The 11,675-nt window shown below is 41.5% G+C and overlaps 1 protein-coding gene across 1 annotated transcript in view; it reads left to right on the top strand.

The window, feature by feature from the left end:
• The window catches only part of ADAMTS18 (ADAM metallopeptidase with thrombospondin type 1 motif 18), a 106,552-nt gene extending 99,802 nt beyond the window's left edge, over positions 1 to 6,750 (top strand). Inside the window, exon 22 of the mRNA XM_006260253.4 lies at positions 4,678 to 6,750. Within this exon, the coding sequence (XP_006260315.3) occupies positions 4,678 to 4,793 (116 nt within the window). The 3' untranslated portion in view covers positions 4,794 to 6,750. The remainder of the gene's footprint in view (positions 1 to 4,677) is intronic.
• The last annotated feature ends 4,925 nt before the right edge of the window (positions 6,751 to 11,675 follow it).

The raw sequence follows: 11,675 nt of genomic DNA, 5'->3' as shown, positions 1-11,675 counted from the left end.
CACCAATAATCCTAAAAAAAGGCAATAACACAGCTTGGACCAGAAGGCTGGGCCAGGCATCCTGATGTCATAGATGCTAGGGTCAGAAGGGACCTCAGTAGGTCATCAAGTCTGACCGCCTGCCGTGGGCAGGAAAGAGCGCTGGGGTCAAACCTTCAGTTCTAACAGCAGATCAACGTTCCTCCATATTGATTCGGGAAGCTCATTAAATGGGGCAGGTCCCACAAAGCATAAAATCCATTGAACCACTGTAATACCATACTACAATACTAGCACATGAGCCCAAGATAGAAAACAGAGACAGAAGTAATACAAAACCTGCTTTCTATGAGAGCCCTGGGTCTCTAATTTGGGATTTATCAATCAGCTGAACCTGGGCTGGACTGAAGGAATGGATGAATTGGTCCTGAAAGGGAAAAATAAATAACTGAAACTAGTTTGAAAAGTGACTGGAGGCTTCTGAAAAATCAGAAGTGAATACCAAACCTTGCTGTAATCCCTGCTGTACTTCAAGACATATTTTTTGTGAATTTATTAAATTGCCTTCCATCATGAGGTACAAACCTTCCCTCCCCTCATTTCCCTCAGCCATATTTTACGTCTGGGCTAATGTCTGTTATTAATTTTGGCCTTAGTCTGTTTCTTCCCGACCCCGCAGCTGTAGAGCCCCCTTTCCCCTCTATTGCAACTGGGTCTCCAGACTCTGGAGATCAATTATCTCTTTGCTGCTCTCTAAGCCTCCATCAAAACCAGTGAATGTGGAGGGGGCCAGCTGTGCTGGAAGCACATGGAAGCAAATCACTCTCAGTTACCAGCCGCAGAGCTCCAGCTTCGTGGGCCATTAGGGAGAGATTACGGTAAAGAAATAAATGTTTCTGGGAGAGTTATCACACTCCCCTAGACAAGTTGGGTTTCTCCTCTAGCCATTTTTTTTCATTTCTATCACTCTGCTAGACACAGAAACAGGTATTGTAACTCACAGGCAGTAAATCCAGATATTTGGAACACCTTGACAAGAAAACAGCTTTAAAAAAAGCAGTTATATCTGAAAACTCAAATTTGTTAGGGTCAACGGGAATCTTTCCAAAAATGTCTGTGGTCTTTGGATGAGGTCCTGAGACCTCTCCCAGAGTGTCTAAGTGACTTAGGTGCCTAAATCCAATTTTCAGGCTGGGCTTTGGAGGCCAAGTTCTGTTGTCCTGGGTGATGATAGATGCATATGCAGTTTTTGAGTCATGAACCCTTTCTGAAAATTTACCCAAGGTGACCTTAAGAGCATGGCTGTGTTGGAGCAAGTGCTGAATGATCTTTCTCCACATTATTCTGTAGGCATCCCTCTGTCATTGTCTGCAATGCCCCTTCTCTTCAGTCAAGGCCCCGACTTAAGCTGTCATTGTCAGGCATGGTAAATTGTTCAGTAATCTGGGCTTTGGGTGGTGGATAATGGGTTAAGTAATGCAAAGTTGGGACTACCAGTTTCATTCCTGCTTGACTCCCCACTGTGAATGCAGCACTCCAGAGGGGAAAGACTGCCGCCTGGTACCAATCCAGGGATTTTTAGAGGAGCGTTTGCCTAGTGCCCGTATTTTTGCTTCGTGATGCTGCGTGCTGTTTCCTGGAATATTCACAAAGTAGCACAGACATGTCTCTTTTCAGGTCTTGTGATTTTTTTTTTAATGCCAGTTTATAAAAATAAAGGACTTCAAAAAGGCCTTCAGCATTCTTAAAAAAAGAACCAATATGATGAAGTAGCAGCTCATAACAGAGGCATGCTGGTGAGCGGTGTGCCTGAGACGGGGGAGGTTTTTTCCTGTGCCACCACTTGCAGTGGCAGATCAGAGAATACAGACGGCAGTAGCTAGATTGTCTACGTCTCCCTGTAAATTCCTTTACTGACCACGTGAACAGGACTTGAGAGCTGAGTGGAATCTTTTCCCCATGACATTTAATATTACAGCATAGCTATAAATTTGTCCAATTTAAAAGTTGTAATGCTTCTTCAGACATTTTTGAATTTGTTTATAAATCATCCAGATGAGTCATCACTCTGGACTTTAAAAGAAGTATAAAGCACCCGTTACACAAATGTGGAGTCAGACGGCCAGGAATTTTTTAAAACACGCGGGACTTTACATCCAAAAACTCTGTACTAGATAAGCAAAGTAAAGCATGGGATTTCATAGTCTGATTTTTTTTTTTTTTAATGAAAAGGTGCGACTTTCAAAGGTACATTCTGGTGAACGAATCCTTCTCCCACTGAAACCAATGAGGATTTCCCCACATCAGTTAATGGGAGCAAGAAAGAGCAAGGCCAATATCAAATGCTTGTGAAAAACCCTAATTTTTTAAAGTCAGAGAGCATATATATGATATAGTAGATTGCATGTTGCATTGTGATTTAGATTGCTCTAGAAGCCTCAGCTCAGATGCTACTTAAATTACATCTATAATTGATAGAACTTCTAATTTGTACTCACAAATACTGGAGATATTTGAGTGTCAAAAGTAAGGAAGCTACAGTAGAATTTGTATTGTATTGCAAATCTTAGCTCTTGTGGCTAGGGACAGAAGTTACACATAAACTGATTTAAGGGATTGGAAACTGGTTTAAACCTGCAACAGAACAGAAGTTCAGTACACATAAACCACTTTCAAAATGGCCCAAGCCAGTTGAAGATAAACCTGGTTGAATGTAGTATCAGACTGAACTGATACTACAAAGCAGTTTATGGAACTTCTGTTCCAGATCCCTTCCCAGTTCAAGTTAACTCACAGTCCCCCAGCATCCCAGGATGCTTTGCAGCCCTGGGCTATGCTGTCTGCTCCAGTGGAGCAGGGACTGCCTCACTCCTCTGCTCCATAACCTCTTCCTTGCCTGTGTCCGTCAGCCCATAGGGATGGGGGGTGGGAAGGAGAGGATGGGGAACAGACCCCCAACTATCCTAAGGCAGGTTCTACACAGCACATGGGGGAGGGAAAGCCCCTATGGTGGGGGCTTTCTGATCCTTGGTAGCTCTCCCCACTCCCAGCTGATGATCACTTCAGCAGCTGCCACAGGAGGGAGGGGGAAAAGAGTCCTCCTGGCTGGGTACCAGCTCATGCAGCCCAGCATGGGGTCACCGGGGAATCCCAGCCTTGGGGGGCTTCTCTTCACCCCAGCCCAGGGTCCCCCAGCCCAGGGCAGCCCCAGGCAGCTGCGGGGAATTCTTCCCCTCCCCAACCCCAGAGCTGCTTGCCTTAGTCCCTGCCAGTCTCAGGGATAGCTCAGGGCAACCTCAGGGAGCAGAGGAAAATTCTCCTGCTCCTCCACAGCCGGTTTTGCCTGACCTGCTGCACGTCTGAGGCAAAAAATTTGCAGGGAAATAGAATTCCCCTCACTCCTTGATGCTGCCTGGCCTGTCCCTGAGACTCACAGGGGCTATGGCAAGCAGTTGTGGGGTTTGGGAGGGGAAAAATTTCCCTCAGCTCCCTGGAGGACTTTGGGCTGAGATGGGGGAAGCCCTGCTAAGGCAGGGGCTCCCTAGTCCCCCCATGCTAGGCTGCATGGGCAGGTACCCGGCCCAAAGGACTTCTTCTCCCTACCTCCTGTAGCAGTGGCTGAAGCAACTGGCAGCTGGGAAGAAGGAGGGGAGGATTCCCCTTTGCTCCCCAGGGCTGCAAGGGCAGGGGAACCCAGACTGGGGGAAACCTTTTGAGGGGGAAGCTCCCCCAAGGTGGGCCAGTACCCAGACAGGGTGTCCTTAATCCTCTCTGGGGGCTTAAGGGTGTCCTCAATCCCTTGTGTGTGGGCAGGGCATTGAGGACATGTACTGGGGAGCCAACTGGGGATACTCGGCTGGGCTGGCAATGGTCAGCAGCCTGGGAGATGTGCTCTAGTGCCTCCAGTCTACTGGTGTGGTTCAGTGCAGGCCTGCTCCTGCCTTTCCCAATTGAAAACTGAATGTCAGTTCAGCTGGTTATCAGTTCAATCTGTGCAGTTTAGAGGAAGTTGCCACAATTGAATTGATTCTGCCTCGGGCTTTTTGGCTGGCTGTACTTGGCCTGCATGCACACAATCTTGATAACACATACAAGCCATGTAAAGAATGGTAAGATGTATACAGTTCATTGTGTGCATATAGACCGGAGTCCAAACATTTAGACATTTCTATAGAGGAGGAGAAGCGCACACATGCACACAAACAGTGTATACTATCTTTGCTGCAGATCAAACACAGTATAATAGTTATATTAACAAGCATTATAATATGCTTTACTCAGCGGTCTGTTTGTACAAGTAGCTGGTTTTACTACAGTAGTCATAATCTATAAAATTATATAGAGATTAGGGAAATTCCAGTCCCATTAAAATCAATAGACGACCTTTGATTGACTTCAATCAAGTCAATGGGCCTGTGGTTTCACCCTAAACCACTTTTAAAGTGCTGTGCTATAAATTGTTTCCATAGGCTCTCAGAGATCTGAAGCACGTTATTTTAAAAAGGTGAGCTGATAACTCAACAAGAAATTATAATATTGAAATGAAAGATGGTTCATGGCCCTGCCCTCCTTTAACTCTAGCCATCCAGCAGGTATGCATTACCAGCAAGTGTGTAAAAATCAATATGCTCCAGTACTGCCCCATTTGCACAAGTGCTGAAACATGATCTAAACATATTGCTTGGATTTTTCTTTCAGATGATCCCTCCTGTGTGGATTTCTTCACTTGGTGTCATCTGGTCCCCCAGCATGGTGTCTGCAACCACAAATTTTATGGCAAGCAATGCTGTAAATCATGCACAAAGAAGATCTGATAGCAATATTTTATTCCAGCCCTGCAATGACAGGATTCTTCCCTTCAATTTATGTTGGAATTAAGTTTATTCTGTGGCAGGACATGGTGCCACATAAACCACTGGTGGAAGAGACACATGCCATAGAGTAATATTTTCTAAGGGAATGTCTGAGGTACAGTAATTGGACAAATGGTGAACAAGGCCTGGTTTTTTTTGCTGACCTCACTAAAGTACAGGGTACTATGGATCACTTGAACACTAAGAAGCAAGGGACAATTCGTTCTTTAAGTGTACCATTTTGCACTGTCTTATAAGGAAAACCCTAAGGCAAGCAAGGCTTATTGGGATAATTTAATGGAATGCAATCAAAAGAGATTGCCAATTCCACAAATAAGGTTACAGTGTGACGGTATATATACCACAGTGTTAACATAGTTTCCTTTCCCTATTCGCTATGATGATAAACCTTCCAAAGGAAGGAAGGTGTTTACTGCTATTCTCACAAGAGAGAAATTCAGATGACTGTTGCTTGGAGAATGCAGTGTCACAGGTGCTGTGACCTCAAGAAGTAAAAGAGTGCACTACGGAGATATATGGTGCTTTTCTATTACACTTGCTGCTGGAAAAGCGAGTTTTGCATCATGCTATTGTTTTTATTGTTTTGAAGAATTCACCTTCTGCTTCATGTAGAAACTCAGAGGTGGTTACCTAGCAACTTGAAATGTATTCCTAGAAATATTCAGCTGTTAGACTATGTTGGACTTTTTGCATTGCTGTGTATTCCAAATACAATAGCATTTTGTATTTCAACTAACTCAGCCAAGGATTTGGTGAGCTTAATGGTTATAAAGTTCTCCATCTTCTAAGCTCATTTGATATGTAATGTTATGGTTTAAACTTGGTTATCGGTAATAAATACTCAAACTATGTTTTGCCAGAAGCTAAATGGTTTGAATGCCGATATGTTGAAGAATGTTTCGTTCTCTCTCAACTTTCTCTTCGGATTTTGGTTCATCAGTTACCGAAAAAGAAACAAGCTTGGCCAATCTTTTACTTCATGCATACACGTTGCTGAAGAGTTATTTATTCGTACATGCAATATCATTAACTGAAAAGTTGTAAGCTAACCAGAAAAAAATTAAATCAATGATATATTTATATATTTTCATAACTATCAAAATCCACTTATTTAGATCAGGGGCCTTAAAGCAAATAGCATGCATTTTATAATACCTGAGATGATATTTGCAATAGCCAACAGGCAGTAGAGACCATATATTGAATGATACAATTTAAAATGTTACTGCATTGGAAAAACACCCTATTTGCCAAAACCATGCTAACTGAGACAGGGCTGTGTCCTACTGTAATTTTCTGGGGAGTGGCTATAAGGGACATATTTATCTAATTCCACCCATTCCCACAACTGCTTTTGATGAATGCATCTCAATTTTACTGCTTGTTAAAATATCATTTCAAACTAGAATTAGCCAGCTCAGCACTAATGCCAGACAGTGGTCAGTTAAAATTAGCAGTTCCTTTTGCAACAATTTAAATGAAAAACATGTTTACTATGATACTTTAAGAAATGATTGGTAACATATCTCAATCTACTAGGCTCTGTCTGATATTGGACATCGTATAATTATAACTTCTATTTTTTTCTAGGAAAACTGCAAGGGTTTTTTGTTGTTTTTTTATTATTGTGTCCTTTTTATTATTTGATGTAAAATAATTAATTTATTAATGCATAGCTTCTTCTTTATATTTCATTGCTTACTTCCTTGAGTAAGTGACAACAATTCAGAAGAGAAAATGATAGTGCCACATAAAATATGGATTATAGTGTAAAAAAGCAAAAATATAAGTGTAATATTTAATTGTTTTATAAGTTTTTATAATAAAGTACTCTGTTTCATTATATTTTGAATTGTAAAATTCTTGAATAAAAATATGGAGGTTATTAAAAAATGCAGTGTATAGTGTATGCAGTTGATTAAAGTACTCTTGTACCCTAGGATGACATGCCATAAGGCCCTTCCCAGTAGTCCCAAACCTATGCTATAGATCTACCTAAGCCTGGAATGGTAGCAATAGTCATTCCCACAAAAAAAATGATTGGAGGGATGGGGGAGAGGTGATACCTTAGGTAGGTGGGTCTTCTCTGCATCCATTTATACAAGCAGAACTGTGTGCACGTATGTGTGCGTGCGTGCGTGCGTGCGTGTGTGTGTGTGTGTGCACGCGACTGTTGCACTCCAGTCATCTTCTCAAGTTTTCTTTTCCACATTTGAGAGTTAGATGTGCTTTGTGTATGTGTGCATGTGTATGCGTGGGGGGTGAGGGAGCACATTGGCCATAGAAAGATGAAATGCTGACACTGTAATGCGACTCTTGAAACCAGGACCTTAGGTATATACGTCCAGAGCACCTATGATTTAACATAGACCAGATGCCAGACAGGATTCATCTAATTAGCACACAAATAAAGAATTTCTGTCGTTAAGGTAGAGGATTCATCTAATTAGCACACCACAGAGTATCAGGAGAATGGTCCAATTTCTTCGCCCTGCACTTGTATCCAGGAGAAGGAAGAACCTATCAAAAGATTGTCAGTTTACAACTGTGTATGGGAGCTGTGCATTACACTGAGATTTCCCCCCCCCCCCTTCCCACCAAAAAACACAAAAAAACACGCTAAAAAAAGAAGATTATTGTGCAACGTCAGGAATTAAACATAGGATGCATACCTTTCATGAATTAGGCCTGAAATACACCACTGGTTATTCAACAGAGCAGGCATGATGTGTGAAAAATCAGAGCTATCACTCAAATGGAGTTGGTTTCGCTTTCACCCACTTCAGCACAGGAAGGTAAGAATGATATAGGTTCAGGATAGGATGGGGGGCAACACCACAATTCTCTTGTACTCCTGATGGCGTTTATGTTCGGTCTGCCCGTGCACCTCTGACTAGTTTGGAATCACGTGCAGGAGCTCCCAGTAAGAAACATCATTTGTTTGCAGAAGCAAAAATACCCATCATCTGTCTTGCCCTTGTCCCTTCTGTATTTCTGCTTCATCTTTCCTAAACTCCAGCACTAGGATCTTTCAGTGGCTGGGATGCTTTGGGGGTAATGATAGTACCCTTCTAGCTCTCAGGTTACAATAAGTCATATACAGAAATTAAAATAGTAGGATTTTTCTCCACAGGTACATGTGGTTTGGGAGAATTTACAGTTTACTCTGGGTGTCTCTCTTCTCCTTTGTCTTGTACCTCGTAATTGATTCTTGTATGGCTTTAGTTCACAAGGAGCAAAAGAGAAATAAAGGGCACCAAACCCACCCCCAAGAAAATAACTTCTTAGTGAAAGGGGGTTATTTTTATTCTTACTACAGATTATCCAAACCAATCAGAAGATCCAAACTGTTTTACAGGGTGGTTTTAGAAAGATTGTTTCCTGGACAGTCACCATCATAAAATACTCCTAAAGCATTCACTTGCAAGGAAGATTGCTGCAAAAAAAGATTTTATGCATTTTAACTTCCTTTATTGCAATTTAGCAAGTAAAAATAAAGAAGAGCAATCCGAATAATGTTAGGTCCTGAATGATCTCTAGCAAATGCTCTATTAAACCCAGTTTAGGACCCACAGATTTAAAGTTACTAATATGTCTCTCCATGAATTCAGAACCCAATCTACCTTGGACTAAATATTTGGGATTAAAATGGACTGACAGCTGCTGCTGATTTAAAATATTGGAGATGAATGTTGGAAAAGACAATATTGAGTAAAAATACACTATTGTGTTGTTGGATCAACCCCAAATCAGTAATTATGGTTGAATCCTCACAGTGGTATGCAAACTTCGGCAGGTTTCAAAGAGGTAATTGCTTCAGGGCGCAATTTATAAAGCAGAATGGTAGCTTTTGATTTAAGGAACACCTCTGTAAGATTTCTTCACACTGGTAAAGGGTGTATCTGAATGGCTGATTGTTTAAATCAAATTCAACTATCTCAGATGTCCGGAAGACAAGAAATGTTGTTGGAAGCTGACGAATATTTCACTCTATGTGGTTTTATAGTAATGCAATCCAAATAGCCTGCTTCCTTTATTTTTAGGAAATCCTGTTCAAACACATCAGCACAATACATTATTGATTTCTATTGCAGCAGCACCTACGTGCCTCACAGTCAGTGGCTAGGGCTCCACGGTACTGGGTACAGTGTCATACATGTATAGTGGAAAGATAGGCATTGCTACAAGGAGCTTAAAATCCGAGAAACAATAGGTGGATACAGCACACACAAAAAATAGCTGTGAGTAGTAACCGAAGACTTAGTTCTAGCACAACTGCTATGCGCCCTTTATCATGCATTTCATTGGCATCACAGGAGAGGTCAGATTTAAGGAGGGTTTTGGAAAAGCCCAAGATGAATTAGAGGAGGGAACAAGGTGAATAACCAATGGAGGAAATGAGATAGGAGTGGGAGTTAAGTGCCAAGTGAGGAGCAGGAATAAGGGCTGTCAGTGGAGAAAATTGATAAATACAAAATATGAAAAGATTTATCTTGGCTGTGAAGGAGGTCTGCAAAGAGGTAAACTCGGGGTGCGAACACGAGCCTTTGTTCCATCTTTATTAAAAAGATAAAGCTGTCAGAAAGAACACCTTGAATGCTCACTAACCAAAGCTATATGGATATCAGCCAGATCTACCTGACCTTGCTGCCCCTTTCCTGTACAGTGTAGCAGTCACTGTACTGCACATGGGAACAACAGGTTTGAAGATTCACCTGTTCAGATGTTCTTCAATTTGTAGTATATAAGCTCTACTTGACTTCTGACAGTTTAACTAAGGGCAGACAGATTCTGGGGTTATACGCATTGGTGGGCACACATGATTTGCTTTGCTTTCTCTCTCTCGCCTGCCTTTCTGTAAGGCTGGATTCAGCAGGCCCTTTTAATATACAGATCTGTTGTAGTTCAACCTCAAGTCACACCAGCTTATCGGCTTTCTGCATTAGTTTCACTTCTACTGGCTCTGTTAATCAATCAAACAGACAAAGATGTGAGATGTTAACATATCATTCCATTTTATAAAGCAGTGCAAGTACAAGTTGCAACTGAGCCTTGATAAACAAGAGTTTATGCAAATTGTAGTTGTCGTTAATGGCCATGCAGAACTTTCATTTACCAACCTTCACCCCACCACCCAGGGTTACATAGTACTTTATAACTAGCATAAATAAATTATATATCCCTCCAAACTACAGTGTTAACTTATATTGCATTCAAAATAAACAAGAAAGGAAAAAAAACCCCAACATGTGAATGGAGTTTGAGACTGAGTTAAAATCAGTGTCAAGAACATTCAGAATTTGGACAGCAATTTGGTCTTTAGCTTAGTCTTTGTGTTGTGATACATGGTTTGTCTATGTTGAGAGCAGGAATATGGCACTAAAATGTTTTGGGGCCATCATATGCAGAAATAGTAGTCTGCATTATCTTGAAAATTAAAGGTTTTTCCTTAAATTGGAAGGCAGGTTCTAAGGTTCAAGCGCTAGGACAAAATACAAGTTCAAGAGTTTCTACTGGTTCCTGCCAAAAGAAGTAGGTAAAATGGTGAAACAGTCCAGAAACCACCTCCCATAAAAGAACTAGACAACCTCACTGGAGTAATGTGAGCCAACATAAATGAGCCTAGTGGTTTGGGCAAATGATATACGTGCAGAAAGGAACACATTTATAAAAGTGCTGCTGAGTATCTTTGTATGCTCACTTTGGAATGAAATGCAAAAGAGATGCCAATGTCTGCTTTGGTTGCAATAGAAGGTTAATGAAATATTTTAACTTGAAATAGTCTATACCCTCTGAGAGAGTCATTCTTGTTTGAGCATGACAGACCATTTAGCTTGCATGGACATTGGTATTGTGGTGAGCTGTAGATATCCCAACTCTTAATTGCCCCACTGTCCTAGATACAGACAGACACAGATTCTTCCCCCAAAAGCCTTATATTCCAACCAGAAAATACACATCAAGGCTGGGAGAAAGGACATAGTGAAATTTCCTTTTTATAGATGGGAAACTAAGGCACAGAGAATTTAACTGACTTCCCTAAGGTCAAACCAGAAATCCACAGCAGAACTGGGAATGAGCATTAATCTTGGGATTGCCATTTTTTCATACTCCAGGAAGAAAACAACCTTGATATTTCCTATAGAATCCATATGATATTGAGTTATATTGAATGTTTTATGTATTTTTATCACTGAACAGGAAGCATCTAACCATAAAGAGATTCTGTTTTAGTTTCTGGATTCTGTCCAGAGAAGCAGAGAAATTTAGATACGTGTCAACATTTAGGTTCATCGTCCAGTATTAAATCAAGTGATGGTCACCCAACTCTTAACATGGCATTCCTCTGGTTGTCTGGATATAAGATGATTCCTGAGCCTCATTTATATCAACTTGACTGCTAAGGATCAATTTATTTGTTTTGTTGCGATAATGGCCAATAATCTGCTCAAAATAAAGTGTGAAAACAGATCAAATCAATGTCTTTGCAAGAGGTTTTTAAGGGGTTTAGCCTAGGTGAGGCATACTTCTCTCTATGGAAAGGATTTATGGAGAGGAATCCTGCATGGCATCTTGCAGGTGAATGGAGTTTGTCTGTCAGGGAAGATTGTCAGCCCCATCCCAAACTAGGGATCTACGGTCCCATTGAGGCCCTTTACTACCATAAGAGCTCTTGACTTCTCACAACCACTCTTGCAAGTGTGCTACCAGATGGTAGTGTGCCCCAGGCCCAGGCACTCACTTAGAGGGGGTGCAGCTGCTGACACTACCGGCCCAGCTGGCAGTGTCCTGGCTGCTGCCATTGCCCAAGGCACAAAACCT

This window comes from Alligator mississippiensis, chromosome 10 (genome assembly GCF_030867095.1).
Source record: "Alligator mississippiensis isolate rAllMis1 chromosome 10, rAllMis1, whole genome shotgun sequence".
NCBI lineage: Eukaryota > Metazoa > Chordata > Crocodylia > Alligatoridae > Alligator > Alligator mississippiensis.
This window is presented reverse-complemented; position numbering and strand designations above follow the sequence as displayed.